The sequence below is a fragment of the Aquarana catesbeiana genome, linkage group LG06 (genome assembly GCF_042186555.1).
Source record: "Aquarana catesbeiana isolate 2022-GZ linkage group LG06, ASM4218655v1, whole genome shotgun sequence".
Taxonomy (NCBI): domain Eukaryota; kingdom Metazoa; phylum Chordata; class Amphibia; order Anura; family Ranidae; genus Aquarana; species Aquarana catesbeiana.
Genome location: NC_133329.1, coordinates 259388668 through 259406604, shown reverse-complemented (window position 1 = coordinate 259406604; position 17937 = coordinate 259388668). Strand labels below are relative to the sequence as shown.

Here is a 17937-nt window from a genome sequence, read left to right as displayed (position 1 = left end):
AAGAGAGAAAACAATAGAGAGAGATAGAAGAAAAATACAACCACAACTATTTTTGGCTTTTTTTTTTTTTTATATTTTTTTACTTTTATAAAAACTGTAAAAAGGCTATTTTTTAGGGTCTCTCAAAAGTAATGGCCATCGCATCTTTTGAGACCCTGTGTACGTGTGCCTATGACTGTGTGGTGCTGTACCCTACGCTAATACTCAACTAGTGTGTGATAGCGTTCGAAACAGTCACCAATGCAAAAACCAGGTTGGTCAGGACAATAAAAGCGGGTGTTACACCTAAATCCGCGCTTTCTACAGACACAACATCCTCTTTGGGGTGTTCTTTGGGTAGGGGTACCAGAGAGGACATGCGGAAAATGCCTCTTATGCAGCCGACTTACTGCATTTGCATTGGGACGTTGGGCCAGAGCACCGTCTCAAAACAGAAGGGCTCTGATGATCTCTTCCTGGAATTTAAGGAAGGATCCAGTTCGTCCTGAAGCTTGGTATAGTGCAAAAGCATTCAGCAAAGCCAACTGAAATAAATAAACAGACACTTTTTTTGTACCAGTGTCTGGCCTTACAGGCAATTATGTATGGCGCCAACAACTGGTCATTGAGGTCCACCCCTCCCATATTAAGGTTATATTCGTGGACACAGAGGGGTTTCTCCACAACACCAGTCGCCGTAGGAATTTGGACTGTTGTGTCTGAGTGAAGGGAGGAAAGAACAAAAACATTCTTCTTATCCCTCCACTTCACAGCGAGCAAGTTATTACACTTCAAGCAGGCTTTCTACCCCAGCCTAAGACGGGAATCTACAAGCCGCTGGGGAAAGCCCCGGCGATTAGATCGCAAGGTGCCACATGCTCCAATTTGTTGATCAAACAAGTGACTAAAAAGTGGCACGCTCGTATAATTGTCCACGTACAAGTGGTACACCTTTCCGAATAAGGGTGACACCAAGTCCCACACAATCTTACCAGTGCTTCCTATGTAATCTGGGCAGTTCGGCGGCTCTACGTGACTATCTCTTCCCTCATAAACCATAAAACTATATGTATAGCCTGTGGCCCTGTCACAGAGCTTTATACATATTGACCCTGTATCTGGCACGCTTGCTGGGAAGATACTGTTTGAATGACAAGCGACCAGAAAACTTAATTTAGGGACTCATCAACGCAGACAACTTGATGGGGAGTAAACAAGGCTGCAAAACGTTGGTTGAAGTGGTTTACAAGGGGCCGAATTTTGTAAAGCTGATCAAATTCAGGGTCACCCCAAGGACGACAGAGTTCATTATTGTTGAAATGCATGAACCGTAAGATCTGCTCACATCGTGTCCTGGTTGTGGAGGCAGAGAATAGGGGCATATGGTGAGTGGGTCAGTGGACCAATATGACCGCAACTCATGCTTTTTAGTTACGCCCATGAGAAAGGATAGGCCCAGGAAGGTCTTAAATTCGGAGACCGTAATTGGTCTCCAATCTCTGGCAAGGGTCAGCTGGGGATTAGCGGCAATGATTTGACCAGCATACAAATTGCTTTGGTCCACAATAGATCTATAGAGTTCTTCAGTGAAAAACAGCGAATAAAAATCAAGTGACGTAAAATCAACTGTTTCCACCTGAATTCCGGGTTGGCCAGCGAATGGGGGAAGTACGGGTGCTGCAGAAGTGGTGGGTTCCCAGAAGGAATGGCTGCGCAAGTATTGGTTCTCTGCTCCATATGAGGGACCTGCGGTTCTTGCACCTCAACGACTGCAGAAGATGGTACACCTGGCCCTGGCAGGGACCACAACTCCGTCGTCAGAGCTATCTGTCAGGGTGCCGCTGCTGTCTACAGGTTCGTATTCTGAGCCTGAGCCTGAATCTGACAGATAAGTGACTTCCTCTTCACTATCTGTCATGCTCAGAAACGTGTAGGCCTCTTCACTAGTGTACCTTCGATTTTACATTTTGGTCTCTAAATTTACTGGTACACTAGTAAGACTCACAGGTTAAAAAGCTCCTGACTGTTAGCGACTGATTCAAACGCTACCAAAAAAACTGTTAGCATTCGCATGGATCAGGCCTGACTCTGCGAACGCTGCAGTTATGTGTGTTTAGTGTTTTGTAAGTGACAGTGATCAATTGATACTGCACTTGGGTGGGCTGGGCTGGGCGGAGGGGCTAAACGCAGGTGCTAGCAGGTATCTGGGCTGATCCCGCTAACACTGCATTTTTGGTAACCCTAAACTGCTGGGCACGCTAGTATAGATCTGATCAGATATCGATCTGTTCAGACACTATACTACTAAGGGAGGCGTATGATGCGTGCGTGGGTGTCAGCGGTACTGGTACTGGTACTGATCTGACGTGACGCAGACCATATCTGACGCTAAAACCTAACTTTGATCACCCGACGGGTGATCAGGGGGTTAAACCTTTATTGGGTAAAAGACGGCGGGTGCCCTGACGCTATAAAAAATTAGCTAAACTGCGTCACCTGTGACACTTATACTGTGATCACAGATGACTGGATAATCAAGGGGTTAAACCTTTATTGGGGGGGGGGGGGTCCCTAGACCTATCTGGGCCTAAGACTAATTACCCTAACACTGATTAGTGTCACTAATGACACCAGTACAGTGATCAAAATAAAATTCTGAATGCTGCAATGGGTGACACAATGACAGGTGGTGAAGGGGTTAACTGGGGGGGGGGTGATCAGGGGGTGAATTGTGTGCCTACGTGACCTGGTGTCAGTGTAGTGTTAGCATCTAAAAGTGAGTTGCATATCTCCTCTCGGTCTGGAACGGAAAAGACCGACACGAGGAGAGATGCCATCACTTCCCCTATCAGTGTTTACACTTACACGACAGGGGAAGGATCTCATTCGTCAGGACCAATCACCAGGTCCAGGCCAGATTTCATTGGCCTGGGGCTGGGGATTGATTGGTTCCTGATCGAATCCGATTGTCGCGGTCGCCTGCCTGTGCCATTCTGCCGCAGTATAACTGTGGCGGATGGTCGGCATGCGGTTAAAGAGGGCTATCATGGCAACCAGGAAAGTATTACTTAGCCGCCTGCCCACCTTCAAATGACGGAGGGACAGTGCGGCTCTCGTTCTGGCTGGATGTCAGATGACATGGCACGACCCCGATCTCTGTAAAGAGCCAATCACGCGGCTCATTAACCATGTGAGTGTGTGGCAAGGAGAACTGATCAGCGGCATCTCCTCACAGGGAACAGCCGGACAAGTAATCAGGGCACTGATCATCAGTGTGGCACATTAGTGCCTCCCCATAAGTGCAGCCCATCAGTGCCCCTCATCGGCGCCCATCAGTGAAGGAGAAAAATTATTTACTGACAGAAGCTAAGAAAAACGTTTTTTTTTTTTTTTTTCAACATTTTTGGTCTTTTTTTCTTTTGTTAAAAATAGCTCTATTTGTGTGAACAAAATGATAAAAGATTCATTTGGGTACAGTGTTGCATGACCACGCAATTATCATTCAAAGAGGGACAGTGCTGAAAGCTAAAGATTGGCCTGGGCAGGAAGGGGGTGAAAGTGCCCTGTAGGCAAGTGGTTAAAGGAGAAGTATAGCAAAAGCTATTATGGCCATACTTCTCCTATGGATCACAGGAGTGCAGTTTGCTCCACACTCCTGTGACTCCTCGAAATGATGCTGCATCCACCTAGGTGAGTATAAATGTTTTTTTTTTTTCCCCCTAAGTCTCCGTTTCCACTAGTGCAACTTTGAACACAGTTGCATGCTAAGTCACAGCCCATTGATTTCAATGGCACCCGTTCCCATCTATGCAAATTAAAGTTGTAGCGACTTTGAAAAGGTTCCTGCACTACTTTGATCCAGAGAGTGTAAAGTTGGATCAAAGCTGCACACAGTCGCACTTTGGGGTCGCAATAGTGGAATTGTAGCCTAAATCCCATGCTTCTCTTTTAAATAGAGGTCAGCTATGGCAGCCTCCATGTTTTTTCCTTGAGCTTTTTTTTTTATGTCATCTCATTTTTATCTATGCATATAAAGAATGTTGCAAATAAAAATCATGACAAATGTGTATATTGCCTTGCAGGAAATGCATCAATTTCACGGAAGAGAAAGAAGACACTGCCACAACATCCAAAACTAGTATAAAGCCGATCAGGTTTTGTGGGCCATCTACAAACACTCAAATTCGGGTAAAGAAATCAACCTTCGATGACTGTCCAGGGTCTTCAAACAGTACAGTTTCAAAAAGAACAAGTGACTGTCCTGTAAAATCAGGAAGGGCTAAAACAAAACTTAGACTGTTGACAAGTGACCGTAATGAGGAAAAACCTTTAACCCCACAATCTGAGTCTAGTAGTAGCAGAGAGGGAGGTCAGGATGACTCTAAACCTTCAAACTCAAGAAAGCCAGCTTTTAGTCGTGCAATACGTCTAAAGAGACCATCTCTGGGACTGATGTCTGTAATTGAACTTCCAACACTAAATGAAACCAACAAAATCTCTCAACTCCTCCCTGATAAAAATCCCTGACTCCATATTGATATATATGAATTGATATAATGTGTGACTTTTTTTAAGAATAAATACACCACGGACATGTGAAAACTCCAGCTTTACCCTAACTCAAGTGATCGGATAAAAATTATGACTCAGCTAGAAACTTTAAATCTGCTATACTATAGAGATAAAGTGATATAACACAAGAAACATATAAGGCAGCTGCTGACGACAACAACATGGTTGATGCCAAATAAATAATAATAAAGATGTTGCGCTACTCAATGACATTAAATAAAATCTTAACAGTACAGTGCTGTAGTTTTACATGCAACTTACATATAACACCAATACATAAATTGCGTAAATTATTACCAGTTTGAACATCAGTGACAACTTCTATGTTCAGTGCATCCAAGCTGCAAATTATATAGACAGTGGGTAAACTGCTCCTAAGGTATATTGTATTCAGCATCCATGTGTTGCAAGAACTCCAGAAAGCATATATATTTGTGCTAAAGGTAAACCTGTAGAAGGAACACCACCAACTATGTGCAAACCACACCTCCGTGCTCACAATTCACTCACCTTCCATATATGACCCAATAAACTATTTTGGTCATGTAACATTTAATATTAGTTGAAATGCATCAATTTATTAATCTCCCAACTTCGCCAGGCCTTCTTACAAGGTTAACATACACTTTTACCAAAAGTATTGGCACACCTGCCTTTACATGCACATAAACTTTAATGGCATCTCAGTCTTAGTCTGTTTGGTTCAATATTGAGTTGGCCCACCCTTTGCAGCTATAACAGCTTCAACTCTTCTGGGAAGGCTGTCCACAAGGTTTAGGAGTGTGTCTATGGGAATGTTTGACCATTCTTCCAGAAGCGCATTTGTGAGGTCAAGCACTGATGTAGACGAGAAGGCCTGGCTCACAGTCTCTAATGCATCCCAAAGGTGTGCTATCGGGTTAAGGTCAGGATTGCTGGCCTGTCAAGATGCCCTCCTACCTCTCCACCCCAAGGTATTAAGGAACTAAGGATGTTCTCCTACCTCTCCATCCCAAGGTATCGAGGTACTGAGGATGACCTCTTACTCCTCCACCCCAAAGTTTTGAGGCACTGAGGATGCATTCCTAACTCCACACTCCAAGGTATTAAGGAACTGAGGATGCCCTCCTACCTCTCCACGCTAAAGTATTGAGGCACTGAGGATGCCCTCCTATCCCTCTACCCCAAAGTTTTGAGGCAATGAGGATGCCTTCCACCCCAAAGTATTGAGGAACTGAGAATGCCCTCCTAATTCTCCACCCCAAGGTATTAAGGAACTGAGGATGTCCTACCTCTCCACCCCAAGGTATCGAGATACTGAGGATGCCCTCCTACCCCCCCACCCAAAAGTTTTGAGCCACTGAGGATGCCCTCCTAACTCTCCACTCCAAGGTATTAAGGAACTGAGGATGTTCTAATACCTCTCCACCCTAAGGTATCGAGGCACTGAGGCTGCCCTCCTACCTCTCCACCTAAAAGTATTGAGGCACTGAGGATGCCCTCCTACCCCTCCACCTCAAAGTATTGAGGCACTGAGGATGCCCTCCTACCACTGCACCCCAAGGTATTAAGGAACTGAGGATGTCCTAACTCTGCACCCTAAGGCATTAAGGAACTTAGGATGCCCTCCTACCTCTCCACGCTAAGGCATCGAGGCACTGAGGATGCCCTCCTACCCCTCCACCCCAAAGTATTGAGGCACTGAGGATGTCCTCCTAACTCTCCACCACAAGGTATTAAGGAACTTAGGATGCCCTCCTACCTCTCCACGCTAAAGTATCGAGGCACTGAGGATACCCTCCTAACTCTCCACCCCAAGGTATTAAGGAACTTAGGATGCCCTCCTACCTCTCCACGCTAAGGTATCGAGGCACTGAGGATGCCCTCCTACCCCTCCACCCCAAAGTATTGAGGCGCTGAGAATGCCCTCCTAACTCTCCACTCTAAGGTATTAAGGAACTTAGGATGCCCTCCTACCTCTCCACACTAAGGTATCAAGGCACTGGGGATGCCCTCCACCCCAAAGTATTGATGCACTGAGAATGCCCTCCACCCCAAAGTATTGAGGGACTGTGGATGCCCTCCTAAATCTAAAGTCCAAGGTATCGAGGTACTGAGGATGCCCTCCTACCCCTCCACCCCAAAGTATCGAGGCACTAAGGATGCCCTCCACCCCAAAGTATTGAGGCACTAAGAATGCCCTCCTAACTCTCCACCACAAGGTATTAAGGAACTCAGGATGCCCTCCTACCTCTCCACGCTAAGGTATTGAGGCACTGAGGATGCCTTCCTACCCCTCCACCCCAAAGTATTGAAGCACTGAGGATGCATTCCTAACTCTCCACTCCAGGGTATTAAGGAACTGAGGATGCCCTCCTACCTCTCCACGCTAAGGTTTCGAGGCACTAAGGATGTCCTCCTACCTCTCCACCCCAAGGTATCGAGGTACTGAGGATGCCCTCCTACCCCTCCACCCTAAAGAATTGAGGCACTGAAGATGCCCTCCTAATGCTCCACTCCAAGGTATTAGGGAACTGAGGATGCAGCATTCAGTCTAGGATGAACGGAGCTCTCCAGAGGTCACAGAGGAACTCACAGGGATCACTGCCATCTGACGCGTTTCGAAGGGAACATCCCTTCTTCCTCAGACCTCAGCAGTGCTCCGTTCATCCTAGACTGAATGCTGCTAGTCGAAAATTATTTATACTGCAAGATCTTCTATGTCTCTGTGTGAGTAGTTTCTTTTTATCATTTTTTAATAAATTCACATCCAAAGGATAATGCACATGGCTGGTGCGCCTTTTCTTTCTTTTTATTATTGAGACACTGAGGATGCCCTCCTACTACTCCACCCCAAAGTATTGAGGCACTTAGGATGGCCTCCTAACTCTCCACTCCAAGGTATTAAGGAAATGAGGATACATTCCTATATCTCCACGCTAAGGTATCGAGGCACTGAGGATGCCCTCCTACCCCTCCACCCCAAAGTATTGAGGCACTGAGGATGCCCCCCTACCCATTCATCCCAAAGTATTGAGACTCTGAGGATGCCCTCCTACCTCTCCACGCTAAAGTATCGAGGCACTGAGGATGCCCTCCACCTCAAAGTATTGAGGCACCGAGGATGCCCTTCTAACTCTCCAGCCCAAAGTATTAAGGAACGGAGGATGTCCTCCTACCTCTCCACCCCAAGGTATCGAGGTACTGAGGATGCCCTCCACCCCAAAGTATTGAGGCACTGAGGATGCCCTACTAACTCTTCACTCCAAGGTATTAAGGAACTGAGGATGTCCTCCTATATCTCCACCCCAAGGTATCGAGATACTGAGCATGCCCTCCTACACCTCCCCCCTAAAGTATTGAGGGACTGAGGATGCCCTCCCACCCCTCCACCTCAAAGTATTGAGGCACTGAAGATGTCCTCCAACCCCTCCACCCCAAAGTATTGAGGCACTGAGGATGCCCTCCTAACTCTCCACTCCAAGGTATTAAGGAACTGAGGATGCCCTCCTACCTCTCCATCTCAAGGTATCGAGGTACTGAGGATGCCCTCCACCCCAAAGTATTGAGGCACTGAGGATGCCCTACTAACTCTTCACTCCAAGGTATTAAGGAACTGAGGATGTCCTCCTACATCTCCACCCCAAGGTATCGAGGTACTGAGGATGCTTTCCTACCCCTCCACTCCAAAGTATCGAGGCACTCAGGATGCCCTCCTACCCCTCAACCCCAAAGTTTTGAGGCACTGAGGATGCATTCCTAACTCTCCACTCCAAGGTATTATGGAACTGATGATGCCCTGCTATCTCTCCATGCTAAAGTATCGAGGCACCGAGGATGCCCTCCTACCCCTCCACCCCAAAGTATTGAGGCACTGAGGATGCCCTCCTAGCCCTCCTCCCCAAAGTATTGAGGAACTAGGATGCCCTCCTAACTCTCCACTCCAAGGTATTAAGGAACTGAGCATGCCCTCCTATCTGTCCACGCTAAGGTATCGAGGCAATGAGGATTCCCTCCTACCCATCCACCCCAAAGAATTGAGACACTGAGGATGCCCTCCTTACTCTCCACCCCAAGGTATCGTGGTATTGAGGATGCCCTCCTACCCCTCCCCCCTAAAGTATTGAGGCACTGAGGATGCCCTCCTAACTCTCCACCCCAAGGTATTAAGAAACTGAGGATGCTCTCCTACCTCTCCACGCTAAGGTATTGAGGCACTGAGGATGCCCTCCTACCCCTCCACCCCAAAGTATTGAGACACTGAGGATGCCCTCCTTACTCTCCACCCCAAGGTATTGAGGAACGGAGGATGTCCTCCTACCTCTCCACCCCAAGGTATCAAGGTACTAAGGATGCCCTCCTATACCTCCCCCCTAAAGTATTGAGGCACTGAGAATGCCCTCCTACCCCTCCACCCCAAAGTATTGAGGCACTCAGGATGCCCTCCTTCCCCTCCACCCCAAAGTATTGAGGCACTGAGGATGCCCTACTAACTCTTCACTCCAAGGTATTAACCACTTGCCAACCGCCTCGCACAGATATACTGCGGCAGAATGGCACGGACAGGCAAAGTAACGTATGGGTACGTTACTTGCCTCCTGCGGGCGGGGGGTCACAGTGACACCAAGCAGTTTTTTGTTTTTTTTCTGATTACTGCATTGGTGTCAGTTTGTGACAATTAGTGTGGTAGGGCAGTTAGTGTTAGCCCCCTTTAGGTCTAGGATATCCCCCTAAACCCCCCAATAAAGTTTTAACCCCTTGATCACCCCCTGTCGCCAGTGTCACCAAGCGATCGTTTTTCTGATCGCTGTATTAGTGTCACTGGTGACGCTAGTTAGGGAGGTAAATATATAGGTTCAAGTCCAGCCTAGTCCACCCAAGTGCAGTATCGATCGATCACTGTCACAAAACACTAAACGCATTACTGCAGTGTTCGCAGAGTCAGGCCTGATACCTGCGATCGCTAACAGTTTTTTTGGTAGCGTTTTGGTGAATTGGCAAGCACTAGCCCCAGGCAGCGTCAGGTTAGTGCCAGTAGCGCTAACACCCACGCACGCACCGTACACCTCCCTTAGTGGCATAGTATCTGAACGGATCAATATCTGATCCGATCAGATCTATACTAGCGTCCCCAGCAGTTTAGGGTTCCCAAAAACGCAGTGTTAGCGGGACCAACCCAGATACCTGCTAGCACCTGCATTTTCCCCCTCCGCCCGGCCCGGCCAAGCCCACCCAAGTGCAGTATCGATCTATCACTGTCACTTACAAAACACTAAACGCATAACTGCAGCGTTCGCAGAGTCAGGCCTGAGACCTGCGATCGCTAACAGTTTTTTTGGTAGCGTTTTGGTGAACTGGCAAGCACCAGCCCCAGGCAGCGCCAGGTTAGTGCCAGTAGTGCTAACACCCATGCACGCACCGTACACCTCCCTTAGTGGTATAGTATCTGAACGGATCAATATCTGATCCAATCAGAATTATACTAGCGTCCCCAGCAGTTTAGGGTTCCCAAAAACGCAGTGTTAGCAGGATCAGCCCAGATACCTGCTAGCACCTGCGTTTTGCCCCTCTCCACAGCCCAGCCCACCCAAGTGCAGTATCGATCGATCACTGTCACTTACAAAACACTAAACACATAACTGCAGTGTTCGCAGAGTCAGGCCTGATCCCTGCGATCGCTAACAGTTTTTTTGGTAGCGTTTTGGTGAACTGGCAAGCACCAGCGGCATAGTACACCTCGGTAGTAGTCAAACCAGCACTGCAGTAACACTTGGTGACGTGGCAAGTCCCATAAGTGCAGTTCAAGCTGGTGAGGTGGCAAGCACAAGTAGTGTCCCGCTGCCACCAAGAAGAAGACAAACAGGCCCGTTGTGCCCATAATGCCCTTCCTACTGCATTCGCCAATTCTAATTGGGAACCCACCACTTCTGCAGCACCCGTACTTCCTCCATTTACATCTCCAACCAATTGCAGTCGGCTGCATGAGAGGCATTTTCTTTATGTCCTCCCGAGTACCCCTAGGGTTCCCAAAAATGCAGTGTTAGCGGGATCAGCCCAGATACCTGCTAGCACCTGCGTTTTGCCCCTCTGCCCAGCCCAGCCCAGCCCACCCCACCCAAGTGCAGTATCGATCGATCACTGTCACTTACAAAACACTAAACACATAACTGCAGCGTTCGCAGAGTCAGGCCTAATCCCTGCGATCGCTAACAGTTTTTTTGGTAGCGTTTTGGTGAACTGGCAAGCACCAGCGGCATAGTACACCTCGGTCGTAGTCAAACCAGCACTGCAGTAACACTTGGTGACGTGGCAAGTCCCATAAGTGCAGTTCAAGCTGGTGAGGTGGCAAGCACAAGTAGTGTCCCGCTGCCACCAAGAAGAAGACAAACACAGGCCCGTTGTGCCCATAATGCCCTTCCTGCTGCATTTTCCAATCCTAATTGGGAACCCACCACTTCTGCAGCACCCGTACTTCCCCCATTCACATCCCCAACCAAATGCAGTCAGCTGCATGAGAGGCATTTTCTTTATGTCCTCCCGAGTACCCCTACCCAACGAACCCCCCCAAAAAAGATGTCGTGTCTGCAGCAAGCGCGGATATAGGCGTGACACCCGCTATTATTGTCCCTCCTGTCCTGACAATCCTGGTCTTTGCATTGGTGAATGTTTTGAACTCTACCATACACTAGTTGAGTATTAGCGTAGGGTACAGCATTGCACAGACTAGGCACACTTTCACAGGGTCTCCCAAGATACCATTGCATTTTGAGAGACCCGAACCTGGAACCGGTTACAGTTATAAAAGTTACAGTTACAAAAAAAAGTGTAAAAAAAAAAAACACAAAAAAATTTATAAAATTAAAAAAAAATAGTTGTCGCTTTATTGTTCTCTCTCTCTCTCTATTCTCTCTCTATTGTTCTGCTCTTTTTTACTGTATTATATTCTGCAATGTTTTATTTCTATTATGTTTTATCATGTTTGCTTTTCAGGTATGCAATTTTTTATACTTTACTGTTTACTGTGTTTTATTGTTAACCATTTTTTTGTCTTCAGGTACGCCAGTCAGCTGCAGAGCAGATTTATTTATCTTGACAGCAACAGCGTTTGCTCCCACAATATATAAAGCTGTGACTCCAGCGGAGGTGATATATGCCGAAGCATGGGGGCAGCAGGGGCGGAGGAGCGATTTGCTCCTAACTTTTGGGGCAGATGCCCCCATGCTTCGGCATATATAAATGGTGCATGTATGCCCATCATTAGAAGTGGGTGGATGAATCAATCTCTTTTTTTCCTTCAGCCCACAGGCTGCATGAAAAAAAAAAAAGATTACAATATATGCCCAACAAGGACCAGCAACGTACTGGTATGTTGCTGGACTTTGAGTGGTTATACCAGAATTATGCCTGCAGGTTTAGGTATCATCTTGGTATCATTCTTTTCAGCCAGCGGTCGGCTTTCATGTAAAAGCAATCCTAGCGGCTAATTAGCCTCTAGACTGTTTTTACAAGCAGTGGGAGGGAATGCCCCACCACCGTCTTCCATGTTTTTCTCTGGCTCTCCTGTCCCAACAGGGAACCTGAGAATGCAGCCGGTGATTCAGCCAGCTGACCATAGAGCTGATCAGAGGCCAGAGTGGCTCCAAACATCTCTATGGCCTAAGAAACCGGAAGCTACGAGCATTTCATGACTTAGATTTTGCCGGATGTAAACAGCGCCATTGGGAAATTGGGAAAGCATTTTATCACACCGATCTTGGTGTGGTCAGATGCTTTGAGGGCAGAGGAGAAATCTAGGGTCTAATAGACCCCAATTTTTTCAAAAAAGAGTACCTGTCACTACCTATTGCTATCATAGGGATTATTTACATTCCCTGAGATAACAATAAAAATGATTTAAAAAAAAAAAAAATGAAAGGAACAGTTTAAAAATAAGATAAGAAAGCAAAAAAATAATAAAAAAAAAAAGCACCCCTGTCCCCCCCCTGCTCTCGCGCAAAGGCGAACGCAAGTGTCGGTCTGGCGTCAAATGTAAACAGCAATTGCACCATGCATGTGAAGTATCACCGCGAAGGTCAGATCGAGGGCAGTAATTTTAGCAGTAGACCTCCTCTGTAAATCTAAAGTGGTAACCTGTAAAGGCTTTTAAAAATGTATTTAGTTTGTCGCTACTGCACGTTTGTGCACAATTTTAAAGAATGTCATGTTTGGTATCCATGTACTCGGCCTAAGATTATCTTTTTTATTTCATCAAACATTTGGGCAATATAGTGTGTTTTTGTGCATTAAAATTTAAAAAAGTGTGTTTTTTCCCAAAAAAATGCGTTTGAAAAATCGCTGCGCAAATACTGTGTGAAAAAAAAAAATGAAACGCCCTCCATTTTAATCTGTAGGGCATTTGGTTTAAAAAATATATAATGTTTGGGGGTTCAAAGTAATTTTCTTGTAAAAAAAATAATTTTTTCATGTAAACAAAAAGTGTCAGAAAGGGCTTTGTCTTCAAGTGGTTAGAAGAGTGGGTGATGTGTGACATAAGCTTCTAAATGTTGTGCATAAAATACCAGGAGAGTTCAAAACCCCCCCAAATGACCCCAATCACCGCCTTCAGGATTTCTAAGGGTGTAAATTTTTGATTTCACTCTTCACTGCCTATCACAGTTTCGGAGGCCATGGAATGCCCAGGTGGCACAAACCCCCCCCAAATGACCCCATTTTGGAAAGTAGACACCCCAAGCTATTTGCTGAGAGGCATGTCGAGTCCATGGAATATTTTATATTGTGACACAAGTTGCGGGAAAAAGACACATTTTTTTTTTTTTTGGGCACAAATTTGTCACATTACTCAAACATGCCATGGGAATATGTGAAATTGCACCCAAAAATACATTCTGTTGCTTTTCCTGAGTACGGGAATACCACATGTGTGAGGGAGCCTAGCCGCGTACAGGACCCCAAAAACCAATCACCGCCTTCAGGATTTCCAAAGGTGTAAAATTCTGATTTTACTCCTCACTACCTATCAAAGTTACGGAGGCCATGGAATGCCCAGGTGGCACAAAACCTCCCAAAATGACCCTATTTTGGAAAGTAGACACCCCAAGCTATTTGCTGAGAGGTATAGTGAGTATTTTGCAGACCTCACTTTTTGTCACAAAGTTTTGAAAATTGAAAAAAGAAAAAAAAAATTTTTTTTCTTGTCTTTCTTCATTTTCAAAAACAAATGAGAGCTGCAAAATACTCACCATGCCTCTCAGCAAATAGCTTGGGGTGTCTACTTTCCAAAATGGGGTCATTTGGGGGGGGGGGTTGTGCCATCTTGGCATTTTATGGCCTTCGAAACTGTGATAGGTAGTGAGGAGTGAATCAAAAATTTACGCCCTTAGAAATCCTGAAGGCGGATCCCCATACTCAGGAGAAGCAGCTAAATGTATTTTGGGGTGCAATTCCACATATGCCCATGGCCTGTGTGAGCAATATATCATTTAGTGACAACTTTTTGTAATTTTTTTTTTTGTCATTATTCAATCACTTGAGACAAAAAAAATAATATTCAATGGGCTCAACATGCCTCTCAGCAATTTCCTTGGGGTGTCTACTTTCCAACATGGGGTCATTTGGGGGGGGGGGGGGGGTTGTACTGCCCTGCCATTTTAGCACCTCAAGAAATGACATAGGCAGTCATAAACTAAAAGCTGTGTAAATTCCAGAAAATGTACCCTAGTTTGTAGACGCTATAACTTTTGCGCAAACCAATAAATATACGCTTATTGACATTTTTTTTACCAAAGACGTGGCTGAATACGTTTTGGCCTAAATGTATGACTAAAATTGAGTTTATTGGATTTTTTTTATAACAAAAATTAGAAAATATCATTTTTTTTCAAAATTTTCGGTCTTTTTCCGTTTATAGCGCAAAAAAAAAAAAAACGCAGAGGTGATCAAATACCATCAAAAGAAAGCTCTATTTGTGGGAAGAAAAGGATGCAAATTTCGTTTGGGCACAGCATTGCATGACCGCGCAATTAGCAGTTAAAGCGATGCAGTGCCAAATTGTAAAAAGTGCTCTGGTCAGGAAGGGGATAAATCCTTCCGGGGCTGAAGTGGTTAAGGAACTGAGGATGCCCTCCTACCTGTCCAAGCTAAAGCATCAAGGCACTGAGGATTCCCTCCTTCCCCTCCACCGCAAAGTATTGAGGCACTGAGGATGCCCTCCTACCCCTCCACCCCAAGGTATTAAGGAACTTAGGATGCCCTCCTACCTCTCCACGCTAAGGTATCAAGGCTCTGAGGATGCCCTCCTACCCTTCCACCCCAAAGTATTGAGGCACTGAGGATGCCCTCCTAACTCTCCACCCCAAGGTATTAAGGAACTGAGGATGCTCTCCTACCTCTCCACGCTAAGGTATTGAGGCACTGAGGATGCCCTCCTACCCCACCACCCCAAAGTATTGAGGCACTGAGGATGCCCTCCTAACTCTCCACTGCAAGAGGATCTGTAATGGGAGTGTTATTTGCAAACTCCATTAATTAGTAAGTAGATGTCTCACCTTTCCCTACCTGGGCGCAGTGTGGTGTGAGGGTACTCCCTGGGGTAGTTGGCCTTGGAGGGGGCCCCTCAACTGCCCTCCTCTTTCCCTCTGCGAGTTGGGGGATCTCGGGTTCCCTGGATGTTTCCCCTGGGTGGTTGTGGGTACAGGACTGGTTGGTCCCTACTAGACACCTCCTCCCCCCTTGAACTATTGCCGTCTCTCCCATTAGGACCGCAGAGCGATTGGCTGGTTGGGAGACTTGATGCAACCTCCTCTACTGTGCTTCTGCTGACCATGTGGTGCCCAGCATCCTCCTCATGGGCTGTGGTGGCCATCTAACTTGGGGGATTGGCTATTTCCCAAGGTAGGCCTCTCCCATCCCCCAGGGTTGTATGTGGGGATGCATTGTGCGGGGGAGGTGCCCTTTGTCTGCTTGTCTGAGCCAGTGGATTGCGTGGTGCAGCCCGCGGTTGCACACATCACGCTGTCGGGCAGGCTGAAAATTTAGGTGCAAGGTCTGTGGCCTAATGGGCAGAAGAAAAGGTTTCCCCAGGGTGGGGTTTTTAGGCAGCACAATGACAAAATGGAGTCAAATTAGATATCAAAAGATATAACAAATTTATTAAATAGTATACCATGAAAGCTAAAACAATGAGCTCCAGTGGGGGGTACTTGAAATAAAATTGTATTAAATAAGCTGAACATACATTGGCAGACACATATTCACAACAACGCTTGGTAGCATGAATATTTAAACCTGACGCGTTTCAACCCCTATACTTGGGGTCTTCTTCAGAGGATCAGTCTGCTGGAAAATATACATAAGTAGAGTTGATACACATATATAGGTTAAATTAATATAACAATAATTACATTCACCATATGGTGCATGAATGCAGTATAGTTACCCAATAATGTGTGTCCAGCAGGAAAAGAACAAAGCCTCCCACATGGAGATCCCCTAAAAAGACTGTCTTCCCGTCTTCCCCAAAGGGAGAACACCAGGTGCCCCTATCGCCAACGCGACTCGGATCAGGGCAGTGAAAACAGCGACGTGACTTGCAAGAGGTCACACTCTTGAGCACCGCCCGCCAAACAAACGACCAACCAGGAAACACAGAGACACACCTGTAGTAGGAACCAAAAAGTGTCCATAGTAAGTTTGATCACTAATGCCACATTAATTATGTGGCCAAGAAGAGACGCTGGGGGACAAAAGCCTCCAACATGCACCAAGGGTACAGACATAAATAAGTATGTGAGTATATATGATATTCTTCATAGGCAATATGGGGTATAGGCAGTCCCTCAGTCAGTGCTCTATGTGAAAATAATCCAGTGAACGGATAAAAATCTGTGGCCTAATGGGCAGGTGGTGCTGAGCCCACGCTGTATGTTTGGGTTGATGGTGGATGTGTGCTGGGGTGCCCTCCTAATTGCTTGAGCAGTGCTGTGCAGGGCACATGCTGCCACATGACATCACACCTGGTGGTACCCTCCCCTTCCTGGTCTGTGCTCTGTGAGGAGTCAGTGGCTGAGCTTGCCATTTTTATTGAGGGCATGTGTCCTCCTGCAGTGGTTTTCTTCGGCCTCTGCTCAACCTGCTAGTTGGGGGCAGAGGGGCGTTGTCCATGGCCTTCCTCTATGTCAGCATGGCAGTGGAGGGAATTGCTGTCTTCCACCTTGTTGAGCAGCACAGATCAGCATTTCCGGTGGTGCGAAGTTCTCTGCAGCTGGGCAGGTTCTGGCACAGATGTATGCCAGAAAGTGGTGATTTGGTGGGGGCCTTTTTGGGTATTCCCTGCCACTTTACTTGAACAATCCTGTGGTGATGGCACTACTGCCCTTGTCTGTGTTGCAAGTGTATCTCCCTTGTGGCTGCGGACTCCTGTGGGGGTTCCTGGCCAGTGGTGGTATTGTATGTTACATTGTGCCCATGCTTTCTGTCGATCGGTCAGAGAAGGGCCTGTGTACCTACTCTCCAGGTCATGTCTGAGCGTTTTTGCCTGCTGAGGACCAGTCTTGTGCGTCTTCTCCTCCAAGCCTTTCTGAGGTGGTTTTACGGTTTCATTCCACCAAGGGATTCCTTTCCCTGCCTGTTTTATTACACTTATTTACAGAGTGGAACTATCTGGTGCATCCTTGGGTAGTCCCTAAGCATTTCTAGACACCCCACCTTTGAGGAGACCCTTCTGGAGAAGTGGACCTATCCTCATGTCTTGGACCCTCCCATTTCTAGTTGTCACAGGCATCTATGAGGCATCTGTGATGTCATCTTCTTTCCCAGTTCCTGCCGACAGGAAGATGGATCGGGAGCAGGTCTACATGGATCTTGCAGACCATCTTGTCCAGGGCCTCAAGTACATGTGTAATAGATATGGTCTCATTGTATCCAAGCTCTCCATCTCGGCTGGGGAGAGCTACTCTTTGGTGCAGTCCTGGATAACATCTTCAAGAACCTTATAATGAAGAGAACCTTTCTTCTGTACTCTAGAAAAGGGAAGGAGCTATGCTGCAAGCAGGGTCTTTTCTATTCTACATTGGCTCCAAGACCTTCAAGCTCCCGTGGGTGGCATGCAACGAGCCTGGCCTCACCAGGCCACAATGCCAGTGGGCAAGCCCCTTTTGTCATGCAGGCTTGCCTCCCCCTGTTTCCAGACTAAGGTGTTTTCTTCTTTGGATGCACAGACCTGTAAACCTGGTCTCCACAATAGGGGTCTAAGTACTAATTTTATATATATTGTGAAAATCCTGCAAGCTACTAAATGAAAATTATAACCAAAATGTAGGCCGATTATGCTGCTGCTCCTCCTGTCCACACGCTCATAAATGTGCCAAGTATATTATAAATTTAAATAGTACCGTGCTACAGTAAACAAAA

The 17937-nt window shown here is 46.5% G+C and overlaps 1 protein-coding gene across 2 annotated transcripts in view; it reads left to right on the top strand.

Annotated features, from left to right (window-relative positions):
* KCTD18 (potassium channel tetramerization domain containing 18) overlaps positions 1-4784 on the top strand; it is a 31779-nt gene extending 26995 nt beyond the window's left edge. For both annotated transcript variants that reach the window (XM_073633232.1, XM_073633233.1), the window contains exon 7: positions 4062-4784. In XM_073633232.1, the coding sequence (XP_073489333.1) occupies positions 4062-4506 (445 nt within the window). In that variant the 3' untranslated portion in view covers positions 4507-4784. The remainder of the gene's footprint in view (positions 1-4061) is intronic.
* The last annotated feature ends 13153 nt before the right edge of the window (positions 4785-17937 follow it).